Source organism: Ursus americanus, chromosome 8, assembly GCF_024610735.1.
Source record: "Ursus americanus isolate L20-20 chromosome 8, mUrsAme1.1.p, whole genome shotgun sequence".
Taxonomy (NCBI): domain Eukaryota; kingdom Metazoa; phylum Chordata; class Mammalia; order Carnivora; family Ursidae; genus Ursus; species Ursus americanus.
The window spans coordinates 76,983,005-77,000,203 of record NC_142134.1 but is presented as its reverse complement, the minus strand read 5'-3'; the positions used below and the strand labels follow the sequence as shown (position 1 = coordinate 77,000,203).

The window sequence follows — 17,199 nt, the reverse complement described above, 5'->3', positions numbered from 1 at the left end:
AGTGACCTTGTCCTCTGCAAAGCTGCTTCCCTCCAGGGCTCCCTATCTCAGCATCCGGTACCCCTTCTACCTGGCTGATGTGCCAGACACCAGGACTTATCCTGACTCTTCCTCCCCTGGACACTGCACCCCACCACTCACCAAGCAAGCTCATCTGCTTGTCTCTGTGTCCACTGCCACTACTCTAATCCAAGCTCCTGTCTCCCCACTGGACCAGTGCAGTCTCTCTGGGTTTGGCTGGTGTCTAATATTTTCTCCACGCGGCAGCCCAAGTCTTTTTTTTTTAAGTAGGCTCCCTACGCAGCGTGGAGCCCAATGCGGGACTTGAACTCATGACCATGAGATCAACACCTGAGCCTAGTTCAAGGGCTGGACGCTTAACTGACTGAGCCACGCAGGCCTCTTTTTTCAAGTGCACATCTTATCCTATTGTTGCCTTATTTCCACCTGCAGATGACCGCTCAAGGCTCTTGACTAAAGATAAGCCTCCGCAGGTGCGTCAAGGTGTGTGAAGTCACCACGGGCAGGATCCAGCCCACAAATGGAAGGTTGTTGTTGTTTTGTTTTGTTTTTAGGTCAACTTTCTAATATTTAAAAATTAAGAAATATGCATAGATACCTAGATTCTAACTTCTCTTGAAAATCAGAAAATCTATCAGCTGTAGCCCAGTGCCTGTCATGGAAACAGCAGCAGCTGCTCTCAGTGGACAGGACGTGTCCCCCAGTAGCCACAACCCCACTGAACCCGCTCATCTTGCCCACCCTTCACTGTAACTCACATAGGTGGGCCTCCTGCTCCTCGGGACGTGGCCCCTACTTACCTTTCCAGTGCCCGCCTACTCTCCCTCTCAATGCCCAGTCCCCGTGGGGCTTCTGCCTCTGGATAAATGGCAGGGCCTTCCCTTAGACTGTCTCCTCTGCCTGGAACACTTTCCCACCTCTGCCTCTCTATCCGTCCACCAGCCTGGCCTGGGTAAATCTTACCAACCCCCAAGGGAGGAGTTTCAATGTCATTTCTACAGGAAAACCAACCATTCCGGGCACCCTGCTCCAGAGCAGTGCCCTACCTTACCCCCATCATGCTGGTGATCCTTGGTTACTTGTCTTTCCTGAACTCCCCAAGGGCAAGGACTAATCTGGTCCCTCTGTGCATGGCCACCAGCAACCAGCCCAACACAGGGCACAGAGCAGCTTTCTAAATATTTGCTGAACGAGGGAATAAACTTGCAGCCTCTGGATTTTGTGTAAGACAGGACCTACCAGAGGGAAAAGATGCAGAAGCAAAGAGAAATGACAGCATGGGACAGGTACCTGCGAAGGTTCTGTTCCGGGGAGATGATGAACAGCGTCACTGTTTGCCAGAGATGCTCCCCAGGGAAAGTCATGCTGGAGTGGAGCCTGGGGACTCGGGCCTTGCAAGCATGCCTGCTACCAAGAAGGACTCTGGCTCACGGAGGTGGTGACCTGCTCAGGGTCACATGGTCCCTGCAGACCATGAGCATCATAAACGTCAGAATATACCCAGTTGATGTTCATGCCTGAAGCTGCAGCTCCAGCAACCAACTCATTATTCAAGAGTGTACCGAATGAGCTAAGGAGAGAGTGAATGAAGAGACAACGCAGAGGTTTAAGAAAGACCGAGGGACCTATTACAGATGGAATGTTTTGTATCCCCCAGCCCCCAAATTCACATGTTGAAACCTAACCTCAAGGTGATGATGTTAGGACGTAGAGCCCCTGGGAGGTGTTCAGGTCATGAGGGCGGAGCCCCCATGAATAGGATGAATGCCTTTATCTGAAAAGACCTGAAAAAGAGGATGTCTCTCCCCATTTGAGGACACAGTGAAAAGGCGGCAGCCCACAAGGCAGGAAGTGGGCCCTATCCAGATCTGGCCCCTGATCTCAGACTTCCCGCCTCCAGAACTGTGAAGGGTACAAACTGTCTTGTTTGTAAGCTGCCCGGCCTGTGGTATTTGTTACAAGCAGCCTGAGCTAAGACAGGCTCCCAGTGGCAGAAAGGCCCTGACTCTGACTTACAAGAGAGGAGTGTGATAAGGAGTTGGAACTTACCTTGAAAGAGAAAAGCTTATTCTCTATGGAGGCAGATTATTACTTTTTTTACTCTGGGAGGACAACAGTCCTGTTTGTTGACTTCAAAATACATTTTTACATTTAAGGGACAGAGGCTGTCATTGTTACATCGTTTTTATTTTTGTCACACGCATAACATTGACTTTTAGAATTTTAAAATATTTTAAAAACAAAAAGCAAAAGAGTCTCTTTAATGTGGGATCTCACTTTGGTAAGGAGACTGTTTCCACCATGCTCCCGTTACTTATAGAAATCATTACGCATGTGACAACCACAAACGTAAAGTGTGAGTTGTTTTTGTTTTTGCAAAAGAGAAAAACAAAACCGTGGCCATAATAACCCAAAAGGGTTGATAATGAAAGATGAGAAGCAGATGCTTCTGCAGTGACCTGGATCAGGTGAAGTATAAGAAGCCATGCGCAATGCTAGGGAACCGTACACTTCAAAATGGTTAACATGCTAAATCTTATGCATATTTTAACACAATCAAAAGTGTTGGCAGGGGCGCCTGCGTGGCACAGCGGTTAAGCGTCTGCCTTCGGCTCAGGGCGTGATCCCGGCGTTATGGGATCGAGCCCCACATCAGGCTCCTCCGCTATGAGCCTGCTTCTTCCTCTCCCACTCCCCCTGCTTGTGTTCCCTCTCTCGCTGGCTGTCTCTATCCTGTCGAATAAATACATAAAATCTTTAAAAAAAAAAAAAAGTGTTGGCAAACACTCGAAAATATTTTTAAGTGATAAATGCCATCAGCTCCCATTATCTTGTCATGCTTGATTCCTCAGCTTATAAAACCCTCCCTGAAGGGGGCAGGAGCCGGCTGCAGGGTCAGTAAGGCACATGCACAAAGGGGCCCAGTACTCTCTCCCCACCTAAGCTCTCACTGTCTTACTGTGATATAAAAAGAAGCATATATTTGGTCTTCCTCATTTCTGGCACAGAGCTCCTAAAACCCCTGGTATTTCCTAAGTGGTAAGAGTAATAAAGGTGTCTTGATTTTCATAAAAACCCCTTTAAGCCACACGTGAGTTTATGTTAATGAAGAGACTTTAAGAAAGAACCTAAGGATGGGGGCTGGGTGCCAGTGGAGCCAACCACATGACCTGAAACCTCCAGGGAGGGGAAAGGCTGGAGATTGAGTTCAGTCCTCAACAGCCAATGATCTAAACAACACTGCCTTTGTAATGAAGCCTCCACAACCCCCCGCCCCCCGCAGAGGATGGGGTTCGGAGAGCTTCCATGTTGGTGACCTTGGAAGATTCTGAGGGAGTGACGCTCGGGAGAAGGCAGGGAAGCTCCATGCCCTCCGCATGCCTTTCCCCATGTGTGTCTTTCATCTGGCTCTTCTGAGTCCTATCCTTTTATGATAAACCTGTAATCTCATAAGTAGCTTGGTCCCCGTGTCCTGAACCCAAGGAGGAAGTCGTTGGAACCACTGATTTACAGCCAGTAAGTCAGAAGCGTAGGTGACAACCTGGACTTGCAATTGGCATCTGAAGTGGGAACAGTCTCGTGGGACGGAGCCCTGACCCCGAGGGGTCTGACGCCGTGTCCAGGTAGATGGTGTCAGAATCAAGCTGAATTGCAGGACACCTGGCTGGTGGGGAGAACTGCTTGATGTGAGGAAAGAACCAGCACATCAGAATCAGTGTCAGAATCCTGCTCACACTCCCAGGGAGCCCAGCATGTCCTGTTCTTAGCTGTGTAAGACGTGCCCCATGCATGGGTCTGGAAGCAGACCGACCCGGGGCCTGGTTTCAGCTCCGTGTTCTTAGGACTCAGTTCCCTACCTCACCTCTCTCCGCTTCCACATCCAGAGCCGCAGAGGTGAGCCGCTCACAGAGTCGCTGTGAGGGTTTGGATGGCATAAAAAGTTAGCATGTGATGTGTGCGTTGTCACGTCTGTTCCTACTGCCGCCTCCCCCTGCAGGGGTGCAGCTCACAGGGTCTGCCAGCTGTGCTCTGTCCAAGCGCCAGACCGTGGGGGGCAGTGGACATCCCACCATCACCAGTGGTCCATCTGTTCCCTCTCTCCAATCTTCCAGTGTACATGGGAAGACCATGTTCTTCTTCCCTCGTCCTGGTGGGACACGGAGGCAGCAAGTCTGTGGACTCCATCCCCTCCCCTTTCCCCAGGGCCACCACCTCCGTCCCTCTCTCCAGTGTCTGCCGGGTCCTCCTCTCCCTTCCCACCCTTCCCACACCAGTCCACATCGTCCCCATCCCCAGAGCCACCTTCTAACTTGGACCTGGCCATGTCACTCCCCTGCAAGTGCCACTGAGCTCCCTAGTGCCCCAGGATGAAGTCTACTTTGGCTCCGTGAACAGGCACCTCACTTCTCACACTCCCCACACAGGCTTTCCTCTTGGCCCTCAAGGTACTTGAATGCTGTCAGGGCCAGTCCTCATCACAGGCCTTTTCTTCCATTACCCCTCTCTCTGCAATGTCTTCTCTCCAAACCCCATTGTCACCTGCCTAACTCCTGCTCAGCCACACGGTTCCATCTAGAGGCCACCTCTTCTGGGAAGCCTTCCTTGATCCCACCCTCCCCCACCCCAACCTGGGTGAGGCTTTCCTCCTCGCCAAGGCCACACAGCAAGTCAACTGTTGAACTGGGATGCAAAGTCAGGCTCTCCCACTGCCCAGAAGAGAAGACTGTACAACCATATATTTATGTAGGAAAGAAAGAGTGAGGTAGAGCAAAGCAAAACATCTTGGAAAGATGCCCCAGCTATAGGAAATGACAACAGCAAGCTGCAGAACAATGTGCACGGCACGGTTCCATTAAACAACAACAACAACAACAAAAACTATATATGTTTATATAGGTTTGTATAAGCAAAGAAGAAAGCTTCAATAAATACAAATAGAGCTGCTGACCATAGTTCATTGGGTGGGCGGATTGAACATTCTATAAGGTTTGAATTTGTTATGTATTCTTTATGTTCTAAAAGAAACCAAAAAAGCAAACACAATTGAAGGAACTCAGCAACTGTCCTCCGATAATAAGGGAAAGGCCTGAATGCTCAGGAATTCCAAGACACAGGGACAAACCTTTGGAGGCAAGGCTCACCTCCGACTACCCTTCATCCTGGAAGGGACATGGGGGGCTGAGAGGACGGCATGAAATGAGAAGGGTCAAGGTGGGCCAGCGAGCCACACTTACCTTTCCCAGCAGCTCAGGCAGGCCCAGCACCTGCCCGGCGAACACACCAATGCAGATGAAGATGGCGGTCACCTGCCCCAGAGAGCCGCGGATCTCCTTGGGCGAGATCTCGTTCAGGTACATGGGGAGCGCGCTGAGGGCGATGCCTGTGAAGGAAGCATGGCAGCCGTGAGAGGGCGGTCTTCTCTGAGGGGAGAGCACTCTGGGCAGTGAGAGGGCCGTCGTCCTCAAGGAAGACTGGTCAGAGCCCTTCCCTCTGCTGTGCCCTCTCAAGAACGGCAGCGTAGCCACAACACCCTCCCAGCATTCTGCACAAACTGCCGATGCTTTCACACACCCCGTATCATTTCATCCATGGGGTATGGCCGGGAGGTAGATTTCACAGAAGGGGAAGTGGATGATGGTGATGATGATGGTGGTGGTGGTGGTGGTGGTGATGGTGGTGATGGTGGGGGTGATGGTAGTGGAGGAGGATGTGGTAGTGATGCTGGTAATGGTGGTGTGGTGGTGGTGATGGTGATGATGGTGGTGGCTGTGGTGATGGAGGTGAAGTTGGTGATGGAAGTGATGGTGGTGGTGGTGGTGATGGTGGGGGTGGTGGTGGTGATGGTGGGGGTGTTTGTAGTGATGGTGGTAGTGGTGGTGGTTATGGTGATGGAGGTGAAGGTGATGGTGGTGGTGTCATGATGCTGGTGGTGACGGTGGTGGAGGAGGATGTGGTAGTGATGGTGGTAATGGAGGTGATGGTGGTGATGGTGATGGAGGTGAAGGTGATGGTGGAAGTGGTGTCAGGGCATGGTATTGGTGGTGTTAACAGTCAACATACCTAGTGCTTACCAAGTAGCAGGGATCCTTCTTATCTCTTACATATAGTATATATTTTTCTAATAACCCACTGAAGTAAATGTACTATTATTATCCTTATTCTAAACATGAGGAAGCTGAGGTACAAATGGAGTAACTTTCCCAAATCACCAAGTGACATCCAGAGATGCCCAAAGAGATTATTTTGCCCAATAGATCAGGTCTCTGATTCTAGAACTCGAGCTTTTCCCACTAGCTAGCAGTGCCTCTTTATGTAAATCATGGCACTCAGATCGGGCAGATATTGTATTACCCATTTTACAGCATTTTATCGAGTGCTCGTCGGTTTCAGGTAAGTTTTCCACCTGCAGCTGGGCAGGGCTATTCTCAAAGCCCTTTACAGGCCTACCTACAGGTCTACAAATGCGCTTGTCCCAGGCGGAGTCACGGCGCGTTGGGAGCACAGACGATGCACTCTGGAGCCACATGGCCTCCCGGGCAGAATCCCAGTGAGGCCTTGGGTGGGGAGTTAGCATCTCTCAGCCTCAGTTTCCCTCTCCACAGATGGGAATGAGAACTGAGCCTAACTTCATAGGACTGCTGGGAGCGTGAGACCGGGTCTGCCAGGTGCTTCACTCATCGTGCAGTGCTCTGCAAAGCAGTGCCCACAGCACGAATTCTTACTGTCTAATTTTCCACCAGACTGTGAAAGCATCAAACATTTCTTTCCTGCCCTGGCCTCCTGATGCCTCTAGTACGGTTCCTGACACACTTTAGGTACCAATCCATGTGCTTCCAGGGAAGCTGAATTCACCCCAGTTGCTAGCCATCAGGGAGGCTCTTCCTAAAAAAAAAAAAAAAAAAAAAAGGCCCAGAGTAAAGGGAATACGTGGCCCAGTTAATAAGCTGAGGATCTCATTCACTGCCTCTCAGCCCAGAATAACTTTTCCTGGCTCACCAGAAAGGCAAAGACGCTTAAGGTACAAAGAAACAGGAATTAGCTGCAAAGTCACAACATAAGCCAGAGGATATGTGAATTTTTATCCAGAACACACACACTGAGAGCAGCTGGCCTCGTGGAAAAACTGGCTGGCCACGGACCAGCTTGACCCCTTTCTGCGTAGGGGACAGTGCAACAGAGGGAGAGACGTACGAGGATTCAAGCCCAGAGCCCTTGCTTCCTTGCAAGGTGACCTTGATCAAGTCAATTAGCCTCTCCCAGTCTCAGCTTCCTCTTCTATAGAATTAGGGTAATAATTGCTATCTATTTCTGGTGCAGTGGGAAGGCCGTTACACGTAAGGCTCCCGCCTCACATGTGGTCACTTGACAGGCACTTACAAAACAGCTTCCTTTCTCTGGTGCTCCTGGAGCGCACTGGAGCCAATCATCTCTCAAAACACGAATGAGAAATGCTAGAGCTGGTGGGCCAGAGGCGGAATGGTGGCGGTGAAGGGCCCGGGGCCACACATGGGACCGTCATAATACTTCCTTCGTAGAGGAGCCGGGCGCACACGTGATGTGTGTGAAATGCTTAGCAGAGTGCCCGGCATACAGCAGGCTATCCATACATGGTGACTATTCTTACTGGACTGTCACGAAATGATGTGGCAACATGAGAGGCTGTAGCTAAACCGTGGGTGAATGAGGAGGTGGTCTACATGAAAGCCAACGCCCCCCAGTTTGCTGGGGACTGTCCTGGTTTTAGCAACGGAAGTCCTGTGTGACAGGAACAAACACCCTGAGTCCCGGGCAAACCAGGGCATAGGTCATCCGAGGCCCGTGGTGCTACCAGGCATCCCACACCCGAGTGGCCTCTCTCGACCTATGACCCCCATCTCCTGCTCCTCTTCCTCCCCAGGGGCCCCAGCCTTGGGGTTTACTGAACCCTCTGGGTGCATACTGACTGTGGGATATTGGTCTTTGTTGCTCTCTTTATCTGGAACCCTGATTGTCAGAACCTTCTAAGCTGACCCCCGATACGCTTCCTGTCTTACCACCCCCTTGAACGTGACCTCGTTTGGAAGTTCTCTGCAGAGGTAATCAAGTTAAGGTGAGGTCATCCTGGATGAGGGTGGGCCCTAAGTCCAGTGACTGGGGTCCTCCTAAGAGGCCATGTGAAGACACAGAGGAGGAGGCCATGTGAAGGTGGGGACAGAGACTGGAGTGATGTTGCCACAAGCCAGGGAAGGTCACGGGTTGCTGGCAGCTGCCCGATGCCGGGAGGGCAGAGCACGGAGCTGCTTCTCCCTCCGGTTTTGGAGTTCTGGCCTCAGAACTCTGACAGCATCACTTCTGTCGTTTGAGGTACCCCCATTTGTGGCACTCTGTTCCAGCAGCCCCAGGACACCAGCACACCTCCTCACTCAGGCCGTCCCCGACCACCTTCTGCGATCGGCCCCCTCCCAGTGCTGTCTCTGCATCCAGTCTTAGCTCCTCCCAGCACTTAGCGCTTCCTCAAAGTACCCTGTTTGGTACTTACCTTACCATCTGTTTCCCCACCTGAAGCCACAATGACGTTTCATGAGAGCGCAGTCCCAGCCCCAGGACAGGTGCTTGATCGACACATACCGAATGGGTCCCCACGCCACTGCCGCCCTACTGTTATTTATTTAATCCAGGCTGCAGAAATGCCGAGCAGCGGGGCACCAGTGGTTGGGACCCCCGGCGGGCTGGTCCTTAGTTACAAGTGTGGTCCATGGGGGGAGGCCCCGGTGACCAGCTGAACAGGGACACAGACTCCAAGCAGCAAGCAGAGGGCAGCGGGCCTCTGGCTCTTAGCTAAAACATCAACAACAGTTCCAGTGTCCCGAGCCTGCTACAACTTCCAGAAGGCCTTCCCCTTCCTCAGAGAGCATGGCCTGATGGTGTGCCAGGAGCAGTCAGGCGACACTCCCTCACACGGGGCTAGCTTAGCTTCCTCATTCCTCCTGGAGTCCAAAGTGAGCAGCAGCTCTTAGCTCTTGAAAAGCAAAAAGCACCTCGGTAAATATTCTCTAGGGAAATCAGAGATGCTGAAGGAAATACTTTAGGGACAACGGGAAATGTGCATTTTCCTACTGGGGTGCAGAAAAATTTGAGTCCAGTCCAAAGCATTTTACTGAAAATGAAAATATGACACACATCTTCCAATTGCACAATGCAGTCTGGGGAAATCATCACAAAATGCACACACCTGTGCAACCTCCACCCAGGTCCAGAATAACCTACACCACCAGCCCCCCAGAGGCCCCCCCAGCCTGCGCTTCCTCAGAATCCTCATCCTCCCCCTTCTCCCCAGAGGTCACCGCCAGCCTGACTGCTATCACCACAGCTCCGTGTGCGGAATCACAGGCGATGGGTTTCTCTCATCTCTCATCTCTGTGCTTCTCATGGATGGGAGATGCACCCACTTGTAGCACGTAACTGTAATGTGTTCTTGCTGTGCTGTAATATTCCAGCGTAGGAGTATATCCCGCTTCACTGCCTCCCTGTTGGCGGACACTCCGGTGTTTTCCAGTTTAGGATTAACACTAACAGTGCCCCATAAACATTCTTACACAAGTCTTTTGGCGCACACGTAAGCAAGTTTATATAGATATTGCAACCATAAGATACATTTGTTCAGTTTTAGTAAAGCCAATTTCCCCAAATTATCATACCAATTTACACCTTGATGAGAGAGGTATGAAATGCACTTTCCTCCACTTTTTTGCCAATATTCGGCGTTATTGGTCTTTTTAATTTTTATCAATTGTGGTTTTAATTTGCATTTCCTTAATTACTAATGAGATTTTATCTTATTTTATTTTAATTTATTTTATTTTAATTCCAGCATAGTTAACACACAGTGCGACATTAGTTTCAGGTGTACCATACAGTGATTCATCACTTACATACAACACCCAGTGCTCATCACGACAGTGCCCTCCTTAGTCCCAGCCCCTATTTCATGCCCACCCTCCTCCCCTCTGGTAACACCAGTTTGTTCTCTAGAGTTAAGAGTCTGTTTCTTGGTCTGTCTCTCTCTTTTTTCCTTTGCTTGTTTATTTCTCAAATTCCACATATGAGTGGAATCATGTGGTATCTGTCTTTCTCTGACTTATTTTGCTTAACATTATATTCTCTAGCTCCATCCGTGTCACAGCAAAGGCAAGATTTCATTCTTTTTGATGGCTGAGTAATATTCCAGTGTATATTTTCTCTTGTTTTAATAATTGCTCTAGAGATCATTTCACGAATCTATGTTTTAGTGAAATCTAATATAAATTAGTACTTTTAGTGTTTCCCAGACAACGCAAAGAATTTAACACACACCAACTTCACTTACTGCCTTCCTGATTTATATGCTATTTTAGTTGTGTATTTTAATTTTTCTGTTTTCTCTTCACACAGACACACACACATTTACACATAGACACAGACATTCCAACACACACATACAATCATACATACACACAGACTCAGACACATACATACACAGATGTATACACACATACACAGACACACAAACTCAGACACACAAGGACATGCACACATGCAGAAATACACATGCACACACAGACACACAGACACACACCCCTATACAGTACCTGAACATTGTCAGGTAGCTTTGTTGTTATCTGAACTGTACTTGTGAGGAAACGGAGGCTCGGAGGGGTAAAGAAATCTGTCTGAGGTCACCCAGCCAGTAAGCAGCAGGGCTGGGACCGAATCCATCCTTCTGAACACCTCACATGCTGTTTGTCATGTTAAAATTTGACTCAAATCATATTAAAACTATGACTAGTGTTTTTACTAGTGTCCTACCGCTGCTGTAACAAATCGCCACAAACTTAGATGTCAAACACCACAAATTTATGTCACGTGGTTCGGGGGGTCACAGTGTAAAATGGGACGTGGGCTAAAATCAAAGTGACGGCAGGGCTGCGGTCATTCTGGAGGCTCTAGGGGACAGTCGGCTTCCCGGCCTTTCCCAGACTCCAGAGGCGCCCACCCCCCTTGGCTTGTGGGCCCTCCCCACCGCTGCATCCCTGCAGCCTCTGCTCTTACCCTCCTGTCTCCCTTCTCTGGCTCGGACTCCTCCTTCCTCTTTCACGTATCAGGACCCCTGTGATCTTAGGGGACCCACCTGGGTAATCCAGGGTAAGCGCCCCGTCTCACAGTCCTTAACTTCATCACATCTACAAAGTCCTCTGGTCACATCAGCTCATATTTGCTGGTTCCAGGGATGAGGATGTGGACATCTTTGGGCCAGTAGGCAGAATAATGATAAATAATTTGCTTTTAAGAGCAGCCCACAGCCTTGATGGGAGCCTGTTCTGGGACATCACTGGGTAGGTCTCGGGGCTTGGTACACATGAGCTGACCCCACCAGACAAGAGGGCCAGTGTTTCTGCCCTATACTCTTATTTCACCACCTCCTATTCTGTGATGTTGTTTAATGAGTGAACAATACAGGTATGTGTGGCATGTGAGCTCCAGAAGCTTCAAGAGATCATTCAAGGTAGTAGCTCGAAGGTGAGTACAAAAGGGAGCCAAAGCAGATTTTTCAGGCTGGTAGCAACCTCAGCTCCCTGAGTCCAATCCTCCTTACTTTCTAGATGACGTTACTGGCCCAGAGAGGTGAAATGCTCGTTCCACGGTCACCTGGTAAGTCACTGGTAGAGCCAGAACTTAAAGTCACATCCTTGGCCCTGATTTCATGTTCTTTGCATGTCATATGCTTCTCTAAATGCTGCTGCTCCGATGTATCCAGCAGAGACCACCTACTGTGGTAGAAGAGCGGGTCCATCAGAGAGCTCCTAATGCAGTGGACGTGGACTTGGACCCCTGGGAGTGAGGGCGGTACTGGGACAGCTGGGCAGGAACCCGTCCAACGTAATCTTCCACAAACACGAAACACCTCTGTACTACTTCGACCTGACCACCTGCATGGATTTTGCCTCTAACACCAAGCTGCATCAAGTTTGTGTCAATGTAAAAATCTGTTTCTTTTTTTGCCAAGCTTTTTAGAGAAAGGACACTTGGGGAAGGTGTCCGGGGTTTCTACTGTGGTTCCAAATACTGCCCACAAACCTGGCTTGAGCAGCACAGCCTTCTGAAAACCCTCCAGGGCTTATCACTTGGCTTTAAATTATTTATTACAAGGAGGACAGCCAATTCATTTCCTGGCCAGCAATTTTCCCTTTTCTGACCAACTGCCTTCCTTTAAATGCCTGCAAGGCCCCGTCCCTGCCTCAGGAGGTCTGATGAGAATAAATGACATGAAGCCTCCATGTCCTGGCCGCCTCCCATAGGCTATACTCTAGAAGTTAGAGAGTCTGTTGTTTTCTCCCCTCTTTTGTTCTTACTTTTTTTTTTCCTATTTCTTTTTGGAAAACTCATCAGAAAAGGGGTCTAACAGACATCTGACTTGAATATGGGGCTTTGTAAAAATGGCCTCTCTCTTCAAGTCCAGCTTATTTTTAATTAAGGAAACTCGGAGAGAAACTAGTTATGCGCAGCAAGTTTCGCCTCCTCTGGAAGAGCTGGAGAGGCAAGATGACTAGAAAGAGGCTAATGGACAAAACGTAAACCTGCCGGAAAGGGAGACCCTCCGGGGCCTCTACTGGGAAAGGCCTTTCATGCCACATCTCACCTAGCCTTTGTCCTGAGCAGGCAGGGCCTCTGAAACCAGGCATCTCGGTCCACACCCGGGATCTGTACCTTATTAGCTGAGAATAAAAAGAACAGCCCCAAGAATCGCAAGGATCCTGTCCCCATTCCCGGGATGGGGGAAGGCACCATAGGCCTGGAATGTACTAAGTGCTTCACACTAGCAGCCCATCAGTTAATTTTTGCATACCACCGCAGGGGGGGCTTTTGATTGAGCCCCTTTGCTGGTCTGGGAAAGAGGCTAGGACAGTGAGGCAGAATGCTGCTGTGGGGCCCCGCTGGTTCACATCCCTTTAGTCTGCAGCCCTGGGGGCTTAGGTCCCTCTGACACTGACGGTGTCCCTAGCCAATGGGGCACTGACAAACGTGCCGCGAGCAGTGACTCGACAGGTGCTTGCACGTGGGGTCCTGCCCCTGGTACCACTCTTTGGCACTCTGAGAAACCCATGGGAAGACTGGGCCTCTCTACAGCAGGCAGAGAGATGATGTGGAGCCGAGAGGAGCTGGCCCTGCCGGGATCCCGAGACCAACCCAGCTGCCAACAACCAAACAGGCGAGTGAAACCATCTGGAAACCCCGCTGCTGACTGGTGTGCAGCCCACCACAGCATGGGAGAGAGCCCAGCGGACAGCCGCAGAGCTGGCCCACATTAGAACTGCCCTCCAGCCCACGGAATTCTAAGCTCAGCACAAAGGTGATTGCTTGAAGCCATTACCTTTCTGGTTGCCTTTTTTTTTTTAATGTAGCAAAATCTAACTGATACAAAGTAATGAAATTAAGCTAGGTGAGTGGGAAAACCCAGTCAATGTGAATGCACAGCCCTCAGCCTTAACCACTTTACTGTCACGTCTCTGAGCCTCAGTGTTCTTGATGTAAAATGGCAAAATAACGGTCCTTCAGCCTCAGCAGCAGATCAGAGCAGAAGAAACCATGAACAGGACTGGTTAACTGCAGAGCACCACATAACCTCCAGGGATTATTCTTACCAATTAACATTTTCTATAGCCAGCTCCTTTCTACTTGAATACCAAGACAGAGAAGTAATTTCACCCCGAGGCTGGTTATTACTAATCCTGAGTATTTCCCGCCAGCAGAGCAGGGAAGGGACAGGAAGTCTTCTCCCCTGAACTTCCTCAGGCCCTCACTCTCCTGCTCACCTCTCCCTGATGTATACTTGTTGCTCAGATCACTCCCAAAGCCTGGTGTCCGCAGTGTGCGAGCATCAGCAAGGAAGGGAATTAGCTTTTAACGAGCTCACAGTTTCCAACAGCATTTGGCAGATTTTATATATATATATACGTATATACATACGTATATGTGTATATACGTATGTATATGTGTATACATATGTGTGTATATATACATATATGTGTGTATATATACATATATGTGTATATACATGTATATATGTGTGTACATAGATGTATATACATATGTATATATGTGTATATATATATGGTATCATGTCAGCCTTATGACAGCCCTGCAAAGTAGGTATTGTTATTTCCATTTTACAAATGGGGAAACTGAGGTTCAGAGCCATTAAGCAACTTGCCAGAAGTCAGTAATTGGCAAGCAGCAGAGATCTGACACAAAGGCAGGGATTTCGAATCCAAAAGCTTGCAATCTTTCCACAAATGCCTACAAGTAATGCCTTACAGCCTTGGCAATATTTAGAAAGAAAGCAGGGTGGTTGGGTGGTTGGCTGGTTGGCTGGTTTTAACAGTATATTTTGAGGCTCCTGTTCTCTCATACCCCACAGCCAGCAGCCGGCTGCACCTCGCTGCCTCCTGGCCACCATCTGGCCCCACCATGGCTCTCTGCCCTGGACAACTGGCTCCCTGATCCACCCCTGCCCTCCCTTACACTCTGCTCTACACAGAAGCAGGAGGAATCTCACTGAAACACAAAACCAGCTCACGTCACATTCCTCTCAACCCTCCTCTGACTTCCCATCGCCCTTGACACAAATCCTACAAGGCCCTACAGGATGTGACCGGCCCCCTTCAGCGTCGTCTGCAGCCACTCTCCCCCAGCTCACCAAGCTCCGGCCAGGCCGGCCTGCTCGCTCTCCCTCTCCCTTTAATGTGCCAAGCACGACCCCACCGCAGGGCCGGTGCACTCTTCTCTTGGTCAAGAACCCAACTCCCCTGATATCCACTTGGTCCTCACTCTCGGTTCATTTCGGTCTCTGCTCATATGTTTCCTCCACTGAGCGATCCTCCCTGGCTGGCCTATCTAAAATAACCCCCACTGTCCTCCTGTCATGCTTCATTTTTCTCCTAGGGCTTGCCACTCCCTACCTCATGTATGCAGTTACAGATCTGTCCACCCGCTAGAATGTAAGCTGCAGGGCCTAGTAGGGACCAGAGAATTTCATTCTCCACTGTGTCCCCAACATGGAGAAGAACGCTGGGCATAGCAGGTGCCCCATAAATGAATGTTCAGCAAATACATGAAAGAATGAATAAGTCAGAGGCCCAGACAGGAAACACAACCCTCATTAAAAACCCCCTGGAAACCACAGACAACCTTGGAATCCGAATTTTATAGTGAAGATGACAAAGCAAAAGGCATGACATACTGAAGACCATCCAGGTCTCTGGAGTTGACTCGGATCTCTCCCAGTTAGCGTTTCTCAGTTAGCATGCTAGAGCCCCGTGAGTGGTCCATCTCATGGCACTGGCCCCCTGTAAGCAGACTTTTTGCATCCTTGGTGCCCGGCAACTCAATAGTAGTAGGAGTCCAGTCATGTGACAGCTTCAAACACCACTCACACTCCGAACCCCCCCCCTCCAAGGAACGTGCCCTGCCCTGCCTTGGTGAAGGCTTACCTCCATCCACGCCCATGATGAAGCGTCCCACGATGAGCATTTCCAAGGCTCCTGCCTGCAGAGAACAGGCCATGAGCAATGCAGCAGAAACCGCAAACCCATTGTTGACCAGCAGAGTGTACTTCCTGGAAAAAGAAACGGTGATTTGGTGAAGAGGCCCACCATGAGGATGTCAACCTTCCCATCCCAGGAGCAGGGGGCATGCCCTTCAAAATGGTCAGCAGAGCAAGACTCGGGTACAGTAGAAAGAGCATTGGCCTAAGGGTCAGGGACAGGGACCAGAGCCCCAGGAGCCCCCACTGCCGCCTTTGGCTGTGTGACCCTGAGCAAGACACTTCCTCCCTCTGGGTTCACCACCAGGGCTGATTAGGTCACCTTCAAAGGCACTGTCTTGGTCTATGAATTCCTTGACGCACTACTGATGATACTGTGTTTCATCAATTCTAAGACCTTCAGTTAACATTTCTGAAGTCAAGGTGTGTCTTACAATCCATGAGTCAGAGCTCAAGCAGGGAAATGGAAACCACTCTAGTGCTTTTAACAGAGAGAATTTAACATAGTGAGTTGGTTAGGCAGACACTGGGGAACTGAGATGTCAAAGGGGGACCTCTGAAGAGGGGTGCTGCCCATTTGGTGCTGACACTTTGGGGGCTTGGAAGAGGCACTCTCGACATCTGGCTTACCTTCAAGGATGGGCACTGGCCCACTGGGGCTGCTACTCTGAGGGGCACCATGTTCTGGGGAGTAGACATAAGCTGGGAACTAGACTCAACTGCCAACCACTTCTGGGACTGATAGGAAATTCAACCAGACCGAAAGGACCAAGCCCCTTGTCCATCTTCCTGTAGTGTCCCGCTTGTCAAAGGGCAGGGGAGGCATGCAGGTCCCAGTCTGTGCATCACAGAGCAGAGCACTGAGGGTAAGTTTGGATGAGAGACAATACCTCAATAACCAGCACAGTATCCTACAGCTTTGACTGGCAGGTTTTCTCTTCTCCCTCTCTCCTTTCCTTCCTTCTTCCCTTCCCTGCCCGTCCCTTCCCTCCTTTTCTCCCTTCTTCCTTTTCCTTCCTTCCTCCCTCCCTCCCTTCCTCTCTCCCTCCCTTCCTTTCTTTTCCCCTTCCTCTCTCCCTTCCTTCCTTCTCTACAGTTCACATAACAATGCTTCTTGTATGTGATGACATCTCCAATTCGATGAACTACAGCACTAACTGTGACGTTGAACTAATCCCCTTGAACACGGTCAGCCAAACTCCTATGGCAATATCACTGTTAGCTGCTCTGTGCCAGGACTACTCTCACTAGTCTGTGAACGTATCCCTAAGACCTCAGGGTTGAGAAGTGTGACTTGTTTGGGGGCCTGGAGACCTGGGTCCCTGCACCATTTGTAGCTTTTATGAGCTAGGTGACTTTGTGCTTGATTGCTCTGTGTTTTCCTTTCCTCACTTATGAACGATCATAACAGCTCACACTTACTGAACTCCTGCTATATGATAAAGCCTGTTGTAAGCACTTACACGAATAGCTCATTTGCTGCTCAAAATAATCCTATGAGGTAGGCAATTTATCGTCCCTATTTTATAGGTAAGTTAACCAGGATATAGACAAATCAGAAATTTATTTTAGGTCATACAACTAGTGAGTCAAGAAGCTGGAGAAAAACATCATAGCTT

The 17,199-nt window shown here is 49.7% G+C and overlaps 1 protein-coding gene across 17 annotated transcripts in view; it reads right to left on the bottom strand.

Annotated features, from left to right (window-relative positions):
- SLC2A9 (solute carrier family 2 member 9) overlaps positions 1–17,199 on the bottom strand; it is a 286,157-nt gene that overhangs the window by 189,700 nt on the left and 79,258 nt on the right. For all 17 annotated transcript variants that reach the window (XR_015725597.1, XR_006775167.2, XR_006775166.2 and 14 more), the window contains 2 exons: positions 15,528–15,652; positions 5,256–5,401 (listed from right to left, as the gene is read on the bottom strand). Coding sequence is in view for 14 of the 17 variants with exons in the window: in XM_045771357.2 (XP_045627313.1) it covers positions 5,256–5,401; positions 15,528–15,652 (271 nt within the window). In the remaining 3 variants the exon portion in view is untranslated. The remainder of the gene's footprint in view (positions 1–5,255; positions 5,402–15,527; positions 15,653–17,199) is intronic.